This window comes from Python bivittatus, unplaced genomic scaffold, assembly GCF_059951505.1.
Source record: "Python bivittatus isolate LINGU-HERP-01145 unplaced genomic scaffold, Pbiv_v1 ctg000850_np1212, whole genome shotgun sequence".
NCBI lineage: Eukaryota > Metazoa > Chordata > Lepidosauria > Squamata > Pythonidae > Python > Python bivittatus.
In genome coordinates, this window is record NW_028277112.1 from 29667635 (window position 1) to 29682136 (window position 14502).

Sequence of the window (14502 nt, forward strand, 5' to 3'; positions counted from 1 at the left end):
CTTTAATCTGATGTGTTGGCTATAATTGTATCTGAATTTTATACTGGCTGGGAATTAATATGGACGTCCTGTACAGCTATGTCATTTATATGATTTATTTAAAGTCTTACTTAAAAGTAAAACTGCATATTTGTGAAGTGCAGAAATAATATTTGGGGATGTAAGCATGATCTTACTGACAAAATTGTTTTTAGGACACAGAATATTGATATAATGGAGTGAGACCAACAGTTGTCTGGAGGCACACACGGGCAAGACATAATATACAGATAGTCATCTAAGAGTGCAATTTACTGCATTCAGATATCATATCTTGCTTCATAGTGGGTATAGGACTTGAATACACACACACGTGTCCTTTTTCAGCAGAGCTATTAAGTAGTTTAAATTATTTCACTTTTGATTCACTGCAGTTGAGTGTTTTGTTCCAAACTTAAATTACTACTAATCCTAACAAGACAGTTTCATTAATTCATCATAGTTAAGATTAAGCAGTTTGTCAAGTTCATACAAAACAAATTGTGATGAATCCTAACTGTAACAAAAGCTTCTTTTCCAGAAAAGAGAAGACCTAGTAACAGAAATGTTATGAATGGAACTCAACTCATGAGATGGCCCTGTTGCCAGATAAAGAAAGAACACTTGTGTAGTTTAAACTTCCTTACCCTCTTTTTGTATACTAAGGTGCAATGCTATGGCAGACTTCCACAAACTGCAAACTGTCCTGGAAGGTGGATTTCACCTCCCAGAATTATGCACAATGACATATTGGCTGGGGAATTTTAAGAATTGAAGTCCAAACTTCTGAACTTCAGAAGGTTACTCAGATTAGGAAAAGATACGCTAGGGACTGCAGAGAAAACCACATATTAGGAAAAAAATTCCCTGTAAGCCCCTTGGATGAAAGGAAGTGCCCTTTCCACTTCCAGGATCCAAGCCAGTAAATCATATTATGCTAATAAAAGAAATCACACTGAGCATTTCAACTGTACATGAGTTGCTCCAAATAATTTGGGGGGTGTTTGGACCTGGCCTTGCAGGAGCAATGGAAATATACTTTGAAGCTGATGTGTAGTGATATTTTATAACAAAATTGTTGTAAATATTCCTAAACACATTTTAAAGAGTAAGCATGTATTTCTGGTTTATTAAACTTTAATTGAATTAGATCGCCCCAAAAATAAAAGTTCCAGAACAGCAAAGAGACTTTAAGGAGTGCAGTGTGGGTGGGGAACAAGAGAGGCTGAACTTGGAACTATTATTTTTACAATGCATTAATAACCCATCTTTAACTGCAAAGTATGCAGCAAACTCTCTTTCCTTATCATTTCATTAATTTGTTGTTCCTGTTTTTAAAATGGGGGATGGTAGTTAGTTAAAGAGTAATTAGGCTATGACCAGGCACTTCTTTCCATATATAATAGCTCATATGAGCAATTTTTTTCAGTGAGTAGAATAATATGACAACAAAATAACAATCTCCATTTTTTTCCAATTCATGAATGAGAGTAGGGCATAGTGATTTCATTACTCCAGCAAGAACAATTACTAGTAGAAGTGAGCATTCAGTTGATATAAGAAATTAGCCTTGTATCTCAAGTACCAGTCTAGCAGAAAACAAGCAGGTAAAGGACAAATTGCTTTCCTATGGATGCTATTGTCATGCCCTGGAAAAAGCAGTTTAAGATTATCTTAGCTGACTATACTCAGCACTTTGAGAAACCATGTGAAAATATCTGTGGTGATTGTAGTAAGAACAGCAATGAATCATTTAACTGCTACTAAACTCCATTGTATCCTCTTTCTTTGTTATTTCTTGAGATTATTATGATAATATCATGGAGGGCGCTCTTAAGTATTTAATTAAGAGAATAATTTTCTTGCATGTTTCATTGTAAAATAATGGCCAAATATTTGCCTTTTTTATGCTTTAGTCTAGATATTTGGAGAGAACTTGAGGGATACTCATGGCCAGAATGGTACCATCCAGGTACAAGAAATGTGAGGAACTTCAAGATTTGAAAAAAGTCCAAAAATATGGAAAAACACAAACAGCCATAAAATTGAGCATGTTAATCAGTCATGGGAGGAGAATAGAAAAAAACTGCAGAATTTCTATAGTGATTATATTTTCTTTAAGTTAATTTTTTAATGAACCAATTTCTGTTTATGCATACCTCTTTCACTTTAAATGCTCTCTTTCCAAATGTATTTACCTTAATGATCACAATTTTTGCACAGCCTATTCCAAATACCCTGTTATGTGATATCAGTTACATTTCCAAGTAGAAATTAGCTCAACATTGATCCATAGTTTAATCTATCTTTGTAAGAAATCAAAATCTACAACCATATTTGTTTTCCATTACTGTCATGCTGTCATCATGGATTTCCACAATAGACTGGTTGTATGTCTTCAGCAAATTCAGTGACCAGAAATAGCATTTTTTTCAATAATGGAATAATTTTATCGTATTTTTTAGGCTAATAGCAGCTGCGGCTGCTTTTTTTTTTTTAATGATTTGCTATTCCTTGATAGCAAAAAAAGTACTAAAAGTAGTGCATTTGATGTGGATGCTTCACAGAAGATCTGAAATTTGTTGCATTATGTTACTGTTTTCAAAACCTAATGGTTTTAATTAAGTCTTACTACTATGAAAAGACATTAAGGCATTTTCATGTACTATAGGAAAAGCAACATTCCAGAGATGGGAGTTAGACTAGGAAGAATAAAGAACTATCCAAAAAATTAAATGCCATGCCAAAGGAGATGAGTAACATGTGCAATGTTTGGATGTTCTTCAAGTTAATGCAGGGCGAATTCATAAGACTGTATCTATGCCAGTTTGGGCAAAAGATTATGTGAAGAAATATTATAGTATGCCTTGTATCCAACTGCAGTGCACAGCGTCCCACACTCAGTGTTTCAGATGGCCCAATTGAGTTAAGGACTTTCACAGGAATGAAGTTTGCATTATAAAATATTATCACAACCCCAAAAATTGTTAAATCAACAGGAATCATAACTAGAATTTCATTGCAACATAGAGCAATCAAGCACTTCCTTTGCTTTGTACGTGCAAATTTTCTTACAAATATATTATGGGGATAGTTATTAGAAAACTCCCCAAGATTGAAAAATTAGGTTTTTATGAAGAAATTATACAAGCTTTGATTTTAGTGCATATCCTTCATAATTTGTGTTACTTACCTCTAAGCAGTAGTAATAATAATTTTATACTTTAAGACACTCTTGTTTGTTAAACAACCTAGCTATACAAACAAGGATTTGTAATTGATTTCTGTACCAACTCTAGTTTCCTTTCAATCACCATCATGATTCATAACTAACAATGAGCCAGGAATAATAAAAACTGAAACTAAATCCTGGTTAAGCCTTCCTTCCAACCCTGTTGGAAGAAGAATAGGGGAGCATATGAGCCTGAGGCATTGTTTAGATTCACAGAGGCTGATCCACACTGTGCTAAATCAAGGCTTAGTTGGGTATTGCCTTTCTTGCATATAAGGCTGTTTGCCTTCTTTGTTCTTTCTGAAGTTGATTCCTCTTGCAAATTATGTTCTGCAGATACAGTTGTAAACTGAGATTGGAGAGATTCAGAGAAAGAGCGTACAGCTTTCCAGTGACTTCCCTGCTTCTTAAATCTACCAAGAAAAATGAAGGCTTGTGTTAGAATGGGGAGCAAGAAGTAGCAGCAGGAAGCATTTCCTTACAAATATAATACAGAAGAGAAGGATACTAGGAAGAGCTATGCTAGTAATGTTTGTCAGTAGAACTTGTCTAAGCTTGTTGGCTCTAACAAGACTGACCAGAAATGAGGAACAGAAGCAGCTTTATTTGCCTGCAGTGATGTTTGTTTGTTTGTTTAATATGGCTACTCATCTCATATACATGACTCTTGGCAACTAGCAATTAAAAGAAAATTAAAACAGGATAAAACAACCACAATTTTAAAAAACAACAACATCAGTAACATAGAATAGCTGCTGAGAACATTCACAATGTCCCACATTCAAATCAGCCGTAAAATGGGCTGATACACCCATACTGCCAGGGCCCCAGCTAGATGGCAAAGCCAGGTTTTAATGCCTTGCAAAAGGCCAGCAGGGTCAGGGTGAGCCTAATCTCAGGGGGATAATATTCCAGAGGGCGGGCACCATGGCAGAAGATGCTCTCCTCGTGGCTCCCGCCAGATGGAACTCTCTAGTGGATGGGACTGGGAGCATGCCTCTTCTGCCAGATTTAACAGGATGGGTAGACACCACTAGGGAAAGACAGTCCCCTAAGTAACTTGGCCCCAAGCCCTGAAAGGCTTTAAAGGTAACCACCAGCACTTTGAATTGCATCCAGAAGCATACTGGTAGCCAATGCAACTTGTGGACCAGAGGCGTCACGTGTGCCAAACAACCGGCACAAATAATTGACTGCACCGCTGCATTTTTCACCAGCTGAAGCTTCCAAATACTCTTCAAGGGCAGCTGCATGTAGAGTATGTTGCAGTAATCCAATCAGGAGGTCACTAGGACATAAGTGACCGGGAGCAGGGCCTCCTGGTCCAGGAATGGGCACAAAGCTGTGCAAATGCCCTCCCAGCCATGGCTGCCACCTGCTCCGTAAGCAGGAGCCATGAGTCCAGGAGGATATAGTTTAAACTAGATGTAGCTTAGATGTAAACTATTTTAGAAGACCATCAGATATTTAAATTCTCTGCATTATACAAACATCAACCACTTCTAAGCAGAAGCAGCTTGTAAGACTTTAAAGCATAGCTTTATGTTCTCATTGTAGATTTCAACAGATAAATGCATTCATATGCGCTCTGATTCATTCATGACACCCTGTTACAGTAGATGTGTTAGGCAGTTTATTTTGTTTATTTATTTATCATATTTATATAGCTGCCCATCTCATACAAGGTGACTCTGGGCGGCGTACAACAATTATATTTGACAGATTTGTCTGGGTAGAATTAGTATCCCACATGCTTAATTCCATTAATCCCCAGATCCTTTTGGCATAGGCCTTTGCCAATTTGGTATCCTCCAGACCTGTTGAGACTGCAGTTCCCAGATTTCTTAGCAGCACATTTTTAAACCAGAGGTGGGGACATATTTGATTGCTATTCCATTTTTACAGGACCATTCTCAAATCCTGATTGTAGGAAGCTAGCATAAGCTAACTAGAGAAAATAGAACTGCTGCTGCCAGGAGGTTTTGCATAGGCAGGAATTCTTCCATGGGTTATATATTTTTATTATTTTTAATTAGATATGTACTCTATTCGCATGGTAAAATATTTGAGTATACTTAAAACTGCAAGTACAGGTAGTCCTCGTTTAGTAATTGCCTCATTTAGTGACTGTTCACAGTTACAGTGGTGATGAAAAAGTAACTTTACAACCAATCCTCACATTTACAACCTTCGCAGGTCTGTAAAGCATAGGAAAGCCGAAGTAAGATCATAAGGATAGTCGTGACCACTTCACTTAACAACCGAATTGCAGGTCCCAGTTGTGGTTGCTAAACAAGGACTACCTATATAGTTGCCACAGGCAGATTTTGAACTGCATTGGTACATGTAAATATGCTTAGATTAGTTGTGCTTCACTATTTAGTACATGGTGCAGTATACAAAATAAACCATTGGAAGCTGCCTGAAGCTCGGTAGAATTAACTGCCAAGGCCATTTCCACAAGGGCTGTTAAATCTTTCTGGATTTCCTGAATCTAATCGCTCTTTTTCGTTTTCTATTTCATGTTAACAGCACTTGAAAGAGTCATATTTCAGACTAAAAGTATTCTTTGTGCTAACGTCTTTGAAGTAAGTTCCATGGATAACATATGGTGTGTGTGTGTGTGTAATAAAAATTGAAAGTAACTAAAACATTTCAGCACATGATAAATGCAGTTAGAAGTTTGTGCAATTAATGATGCAATAAATATTCTTTAAGCGTCAGCGTATACAAGTATAAAAATTATCTTGCATGTGCAAAGTTTAGCCAAATCTTGAATGACTTGATTCAGTTAAGGCATAAAATCTGTTTGGGGTTGAATTCTGAATCAGTATTAAGGCAACATGAAAAATAATTTTGTCTGGAAAGATTGAGAAGAGTTTCCTTTCCTTCTGTTTCAGCTCTGGGTGACTTTGTCCTGGTCATGTGATCCAGAGTAGTGTATGCAGCCGACTCTGTGCACACATCCACACAGACATAGGTCTCTGTTGATAAAGGAGTTGGAAAGAATTCCAGAAGGCATGCTCTGTGTTCTTAGTATTTTTTTAGCGCTTCTTATAAAAGGATATGACATAGAGGTGGTCTTAGACAAGACATGCAAAATTCTGTAAAATTCTCTGAATGTTCCTGTAGCAGAGGAAGAGCACTCAAAAAGAGTATTAAACACACAAGCAGTCTTGCATATAGTACTTCAGAATTAGATATGGCTATGTTTCTATGTTGTTTTCTGATTAACATGACTTATCTAAAACTTACAATGTTCTGAAATATTGTTCACCTAGTCCTACCTGTAGTTCCTTGGTGTAATAAGCTGTACATTTCTGAAACTTGTTGATTTTCTCTGCAAAGGCAGTCATTTTAGGTCACTGAAACTGCCTTACTAGGATTCTAGATCATGCAACAACTAGGCTTGGGTTTAAGCAAACTGAATACAACTCTTCTTCTGTCCTTCTGAATGAGTATGTGAATTCAGAGAAAATAGGGGTTGGGCTTACAAGTGAAACACTATCTTGTACCCACTCTCAGACTTTCACGTATTCAGAAGAACATTCAGTGAGGTCTTATATCTCAATTACTTCTTCCTTGGTCTGCTTCTGAATTCTCCAGCATTTTTTAAATTTAAAAAATTTAAATTTTAAATTTACTTTAATGAACAGAAATAGAACAAAAAAAAAAAAATGACCTCAAAAGAAGTAGAAAAAGGAAAAAAGAGAGAATAAAACATTCTCTGACATGCAGAAAATAACTCAGTTTTTAAAGGCAGCATTAAACCTTGTCCACATAGAATACTGTTGGTCAGTCTTTTCATTATGTTAATAAAGAGCAAGTTCATAACCAGAGAGCAAGCACCAATCATCAGTGTAAGATTGTAAGTCCAGGGTGGTGCTTTTTCCCCCCATTGTAACAGAATAATCTTCTTTTACTACACCCCATATTCAGTGAATTTAGAGTTCTTTGTATATTAATAACTTCCACATTTTCAGTTTTTAATTCAATAACACATCTTTAAAATCCATTCCTCTTCCCAAAACCATATTAACAAACTTAATAATATTAAATTAAAACAGGACACTAGTGGGTCAAACCCATATTATAGGTGAAGGAGCCCTCTCCCATTGCTTTACACTTCCAGTATAATGAAGTTGACACCCAGCCCTTTCTAAACATTTTTGTAGTGTCCAGTAAACAATATTTCTCAGTTGTCGAATTAGTGTCATTTTAAGATAATAAGAAAATATGTAATATTCTTTAAAACCTATAAGTACAGGTAGTCCTCACCTTATGACCATCCATTAAGTGACTGTTTGAAGTTACGGAGGTGCTGAACAAATGATGGTTACGACTGGTCCTCAGAGTTCTGGCCATCCCAGCACGCTCATGGTCACGTGATCACCTTGTTGTCTCTCACCTACAACTGGTTGCAGTACCCTGCGATCATGTGATCGCCATTTGTGACCTTCCCTGCCAGCTTCCCCAGAAAGTGAATGGGGAAGCTGGCAGCGAAGGTCACAAGTTGCTGGGGTAAGTCTCACCCACCTGCACACCTGTGATGGAAGGCATGAGTGAGGAGGATTCTGGAATGGAGCTTCAAGGTTACAGGGAGGGGGGAGAGACATTCCAAGGAAAGCACCTCCTCAGCCCCCAGCTGGATTGTGTGAAGGTCAAGAGAAAGAGACTGGCCCCTCCCTAAGGGCATAATGGTTGCTGTCGTTGGGGGATTAGAGTTAGTCTGGCGAGATTCTGTCTCTTAGGTGCAGGCTAATAAAGAAGCTGAGCTGATTTCTGGACTGTCGCATGTGATTCTTGGGCTGAACCTGACAATACCCTCCCCCAGTCTTTTTGTGCTTATCCCATGCTGGACACTTGCACACCCATGCACACCCTCATTGAGCCTCCCCTGCCATTTGCACACCCCTGTGCACCCTCCCCACACCTCCTTCACACCCTTGCACCCCTCTGTGCACCCTCCCTGAGCCTCACTGCACCTCCCTTGCACCCTCATGCACCTCCGTGCACCTTCCCTAAGCCTCGCTACACCTTCCATGTACCCCTGCACTCCCTCCCTGAACCTCGCCAGACCTCCCATGCACCCCCTCAGTGCCTCTCCCACCTGGCAGCAGCCACCCCAAGCCTCACTGTACTCGCACTGTGCCAGTCTGGCCATCTGGGCATGCCCTCCCCTACCCGGCAGCAGCCACTTACCTGCCTGCAGGCCTGCTTGCAAGCCAGCTGGGACTTGCAACTTCCTCCTGACTTCCCCACTGACTTTGGTTGTGGGAAGCCAGGAGGAAGTTGCGAGGAGGTCTTTTACGTGTTTTACAATTGCATTGCTTAGCAATGGAAATTCCAGTCCCAATTGCCATTGTAACTCGAGGACTACCTGTGTTGATTTGCTCATATGGGGTTCATGCAAATAACCAATCACAACCTTCGTAATATTCCTTAAATGTCATATTAAAAATACTGTAGCATTAGAATAATCCAAACTGTATTTCAATGCTAGTAGCAAGTTTTAGATGCTGTTATTGAATCTGGACCAAATTGTGAAATTAAATGATGTTTTAATTGAATATGCCATCATTCTACAGTTTTAGACAATCCAAATTCTCTAGCAGTACCTCAGATGAATTAAAAACATAATTGGCAGTAAACTGTCATATACTATACATGTTTTAGACTGTGAAAAGAAAAAAAGAAAAAAGATTTACCTATTATTTCCAGAGTAGAATTCTGGAATGGAGTAGAATGCAAATTTATACTTCAATCCCGGCAACCTCCAAGTATGTCTTGCAACCTTTTATGTTTGTTTATTTATTTATTAAATTTATATGCCAGCCATCTCCCCCAGAGGGTGACTCTGGGTGGCTCACAAACATTAAAAATAGTAAAAATATAAATATTTGTATTAAATTAGCTAAAAATAATATTATATAAAAAACTATGTACATAAAAAAGCTATAAAATTCAAGATGATGGGGGGGGCAGAATCAATTACCCCACAAGCCAAGTTCAACAATGCGAGCCCCCATCAGGCCCCCAGACCATCTGGCATAGCCGAGATTTCACATTCTTCTTGAAGGCCATGAGAGTGGGGGCGTACCGCACCTCAGGTGGTAAGTTGTTCCACAGAGCGGGGGCCACGGCAGAAAAGGCCCTCTTCCTAGACCCCATCAGCTGAAATTCCTTGACTGGTGGGGTCCACAACATGCCCCTTCTGCCAGACCGAGTGGGGCAGGCTGATATCATGGGGGCGAGACGGCTCCTCAGATAACCTGATCCTGTGTCATGAAGGGCTTTAAAGATAATAACCAACACCTTGAATTGGACCCAGACATAGCAGAGGTGTTATATGTGCCTCCCTGGGGCATTCAAAGCTGTCTGCACCGCTGCATTTTGTGCCAGCTGTAGCTTCCGGGGACTCTTCATATTGGAAACACAATATGATTATGACCTAAAAAAGAACTACATGATACCAAAGATGTCACATAATTAGTTTCTAATTGTGTTCATGGTGCTTTTTGAAGCTTGCTTGCTTGAATTTCACAAGGAAATAGAAGTAAAAATATTCCCAAAAATAAAATTGAAAATCAGGGAAGTTAGAACCCTTGTAATCTTAAGGTAAGTGTGATTGTAATAGTTGGTTTCTACACTGATAAAGATTCAGGATGTTATATAAACAAGCAGATGCAAGTTCCTGCACTGCAGAATCTCAGGAAAGCTGTTAGAAAGAAGATCAGAAAGTCCCCATCCTGATATGCATGGAGATAATAGGGTTTCTAACTGGAAAATTGTTCAGTTGCTGTAATTCATGTAACTCCAGTTTATTCATTTTAATAAAGCTTGCTAAAGAGAGCTCTGTGAGAACTATGCTTGGGAAAGAATCATGTTTAGACAGCAACCAAAGAGCCTAATAATAATTTGGATAAGAGAAATCCTTTTGTCCTTCCCACAAAAAGTTTCTTGGTAACTTATACATCTTAAAAATACCTTAACTGTATTAACATAGGATACCTCTAAATACATATATTGGAGGAGTCTAATAATTTCTTGGTGACAAGAACATATTTGATACCTAAGTTTAAGCAGGAAACTTTCTAACTTAAACTGTTTTTTGAATAAGTTGTAATCCAACTTAAAACACTTTTATAGACATTTCACTAGAACATATGATGGAGGAGTTACATTGCGCTCTAGAGGTTCCCTGGGCAGGAATGCCAATTATGTTATCAACAACTGCCACCTAGCACTAAGCATGAAAATCTCAAAGCAAGCTGTTAAGATGTGGAGCATGTGAGAAAAAGAAGCATCTGTTTCTGTGGCTTTAAACTGCAGAGGGTATAATGGAGGGAGGTATGTGCACTTTTATGTTGACAGTGGGCCATCAACTGCCTTAAGCATCTTCGTTCTAATGTGCAATAAAGATTCTTATCTAACAATGCCCTGTTGAATGTCTGGGTAGCTTCAGCTGAGTTCAAGCAGGAGTAGCCTGACAGCAAGAAGCAACTGACTCATTCAGCTTATTAGACCATTAACTTTTTAAATCTTTTAGACAAATTATTTATTTTTTATCCTAACATTTTGAAATAGGCCCTCAACTGTTACCACCTAGCATGGCCCAGGTACAACATCCAAAATCATCATTAGTACAACATTTACTGTTAATAGGAGGACCACATGGGGTTCTTTCTTGGAACAAAATACTATCCAGATCCAACCCCCTCTCCTCCCCTCCCCGCCAAAATAAATCTTTCACATGCTATTTTTGATTTCAAGTGCCTTGGGTCAGAATATAGCAGTGATTAAACCTAAAGCAAAAATACTATCCAACTTAATGGATGCCCCGGATGAAATGATAATATGAACTAACTTCCAGGTATCAGGGCCACCCGTCTTTCCGGTTCTTAATATTTGCCCGTCCATGGCATTGAGAAGAATGGCTTATAATCAGTGCTGTTCTGGAGCAACTCAATTTAAGTCAACTGTGTTAAACTCATTTTGGAAAGTTGGAAAGAGTTCAGCCAAGATAGTAACTCAACATCTGACTTAGGTTCTGTAAAGGAAAAAGAATTTGGCATTAGTCCAACTTAAAGAGAGTGGGAGAGAAGGAACTTAAGCACTGATTTCATTCCATTTACCTAAGCCGTAGTTCAGAATTATGCCATATTTTAATTACATCTTGACAAGATCTGTTTTGCTGTTCATTGTAAGAATTGAAGAATTGCAGGATAAGGTAAGAGAAGGAAAAAACTGCTTGTCTAATTGCTTAGCATGACATTTGATACTAGTAATGTATTATGGGGTGTAACATGACACATACTACTATCTTTTTAATAGAATAATCTGTCACATTGCATTAGCATAGTATTTTTAAGATAATACTGTTTTCACTTTGCAGATGTCTTCCCCATTGACAAAACAATGTCAAGTGAAACTGAAATGAGAATCGATGTCTGAAAGAATTAATAATGTCAGATTTACCACCTCTTTCCCTTAAAAAGCATACTTTAAATTCAGTAGAGACATAGAAACATCTGTAGATGTAGTTATAGGCTGCCAATTTGTCTCTTGCAGGGAAGATTACCATGAAGATGGGTTTTGCCAGCCATACAGGGGAATTGCCTGTGCACGAATCATTGGAAACAGGACTATTTATGTGGACTCACTCCAAATGCAAGGGGAAATTGAAAACCGGATTACTGGTAAGTCAGTCTACCTCTCTTCATGTCAGAGAATATTGTATTTCATGCAGAAACTTGAAATCCAATTTTAACACCATAATAAATGGAAATCAATCCAGGCAATTTTTAGAGGAAATTGAGACAATGTTGTTTTTTTATTATGCAGTAACTCTTTCAGTAAACACTAATTTGATATTAGTTGGAAAGAAGTGGGCAAACTTTTTTGAAGCTTAGGGTTGCACTTTTATTTATTATCACAAAATAAATAAATTGTATTTACTTAAGTAATGGCTGCATGAGATATTATAAGACATGTAGATTCTTTGGGGAAAAAATTGATTGAGGAAATGGGTAAAGCATCTAGCTGGTCTTTTATTTTGTCTGAAAAAATATGAAAAATGTGCCACCAAACATCAGAAGATTTATGAGTGATCTGTTGGTTATATGAACCAAGTGACTTTATACTTAAATTTATATACAGAAGAGTTTTTTCTGATCCTGTTAGTTTCCACTCTTAGCCATTAGGAGTGCAACTGTAACCCTTAATAGTAACAATATGCAAATTAACAAATTAACTCTCTTATTTTTTGTTCATGCTCTGATTGATTGCTATCTTTAGGGTTGCACATTTCAAGCAAGGAAGTTAATGGGATATATTCATTTCCTCTTCAGCGCTTATGGCATGCATTTGCAATATGCAATCTGTGGATTACACTTCAGGTGTTTCGGTGATCATATTACATTTAATGCTTTGTATATGAATGTATTTATATGAATGTGCATGGGGAGGGGGGAATGTTGAGCAGAATAAATGAATGTGATATTTGGGCCTTCCTCAGTTTCTAATTTTTCCAGCTTTAAGTTCATTTCATCTTTGTCTTGAATCTGTTTTCTGAGGCAGGATGGGGCATTGTCTCCACAATATAAATATCATTGTATACCTCTTCTAATTTATGGATTTTATGTACAGTACAAAATTTTATGTAATGCACATTTTCTGCAAGCAGTTCTCTATAAATTTATTCTGTATGTTGTTATCACTGTGCAGTTCTTCATTAGAAAAGCTATTAAGTAATGTAATTCCAAAAAAGTAAAAGGAATCTCACAACTATAACTAGGTAAAGTTGTAGGTAGTGACCTAAAGACTGTTATTTTGTTATAAGTCTTGAGGCTTCATAAGTGACTGCAGCTGTTCATAAAAGTCTGTGAATGCCAGAGCTCCAAGTATCGGATGAAGTGGACTGTGATTCATAAACAACATGTGCTGATAATTTTCTTAGTCTTTAAGATGCCACAACTTAATTATTTCTACCAGGATAAAAGTTTGCTTTTTACATTTTCTTAATTATAATTGTAGTTAAGTATAATTATAATGTGAGCTTCTTTTTCTAGTCACAGACAAAGATTACATGCACTTCAGTTATTTGTGCATATCTTTGATGCTTACTATAGAATATAAGATAATTTATTGATTATTTTTCAGGGAACAGTTATATTTATACTTATTGTTGTTCCCCACCTCCCCGATTTTTAGGATGGGTTTGTAAATATGTTTACTGTAGCTACATTTTGGTACTTTTCATCAAAGTGAAGTTCTGTTTACTAACAGATAAAGGACAGTTTTCACTAAATTTCCATTCTTATGCAACTCTGAGTGTCAGCCTCCACACCTCTGAGATAAATTTTCAGGAGATAGAGAAAGCTGAAAAAAGGAGGGGGAAATCAACAAAATTAGATATTCCTTCATTCCACCAGGAGGATTTCCTTCTTGGATTAAAAGCCATGAATGTAAAGAACCTGCAGGAAGGAAATTTTGATTCGAGTTAACTGTTTCATCTTAATAATTTTAATAGAGGTATCCCTAATCTTTTGGGAACATTTTGGGAACATAACATGGACAGTTACAGGAAATGATTGCCGTAGCAGGCATGCTCTCTCACAAAACTTTATTTGGAAATAAATACAGTAATTGGAACTGTAGCTTGCTTTGTGGTACACTAGCCTTTTTGTTTGTTTGTTTGCCTGCTTGTTTCATTTAAATTTCTTTGCAATCATATGGAATCTGGCAGGTACCAAGGTAGATGTTATTAAATGCATTGACACGCATGATTATCATAGTGGGGATTCAGGCTTTAGGGAATGTATTTTGTATGTAGGAAGAAGTTTGTACATTTAGAATAGCTGTGTTCTGTGAAAGGTAAGAGGAAGATTGCATACAGGAGGGGCATACTGTAATCTAAAGAAGCTATATGCCTGTGATAAAAGAAACCAGAGATAATTCTTAAGTCATTGCCATTGCAGGTTCCACTGATAAAGAGGCGAACAGCTTTTGTAATAAAAAGTTAGAGCTAGATGGGCACAGAAATCTGATTTTATGTTGTATATCCCTTTGGACATATAAAATCTCTCTCCTGTGGAAAGATGTTTCTTAGTATTTTGGGGGGAGTAGCTTCTGATAAAGTTTATTAAATGTAAGAGTCCCAAACTTAAAACATCAAAAATGGAATCAGGGAAATTTCTCAAGAAAAAATTTCTGTGAGGGGAAAAAATCGTTACTATAAAATGAATGTACTT

At 37.4% G+C, this 14502-nt stretch overlaps 1 protein-coding gene across 1 annotated transcript in view; it reads left to right on the top strand.

The window, feature by feature from the left end:
• The window catches only part of ROR2 (ROR family WNT receptor 2), a 121121-nt gene that overhangs the window by 93889 nt on the left and 12730 nt on the right, over positions 1-14502 (top strand). The window contains exon 5 of the mRNA XM_088129986.1: positions 11822-11949. Within this exon, the coding sequence (XP_087986112.1) occupies positions 11822-11949 (128 nt within the window). The remainder of the gene's footprint in view (positions 1-11821; positions 11950-14502) is intronic.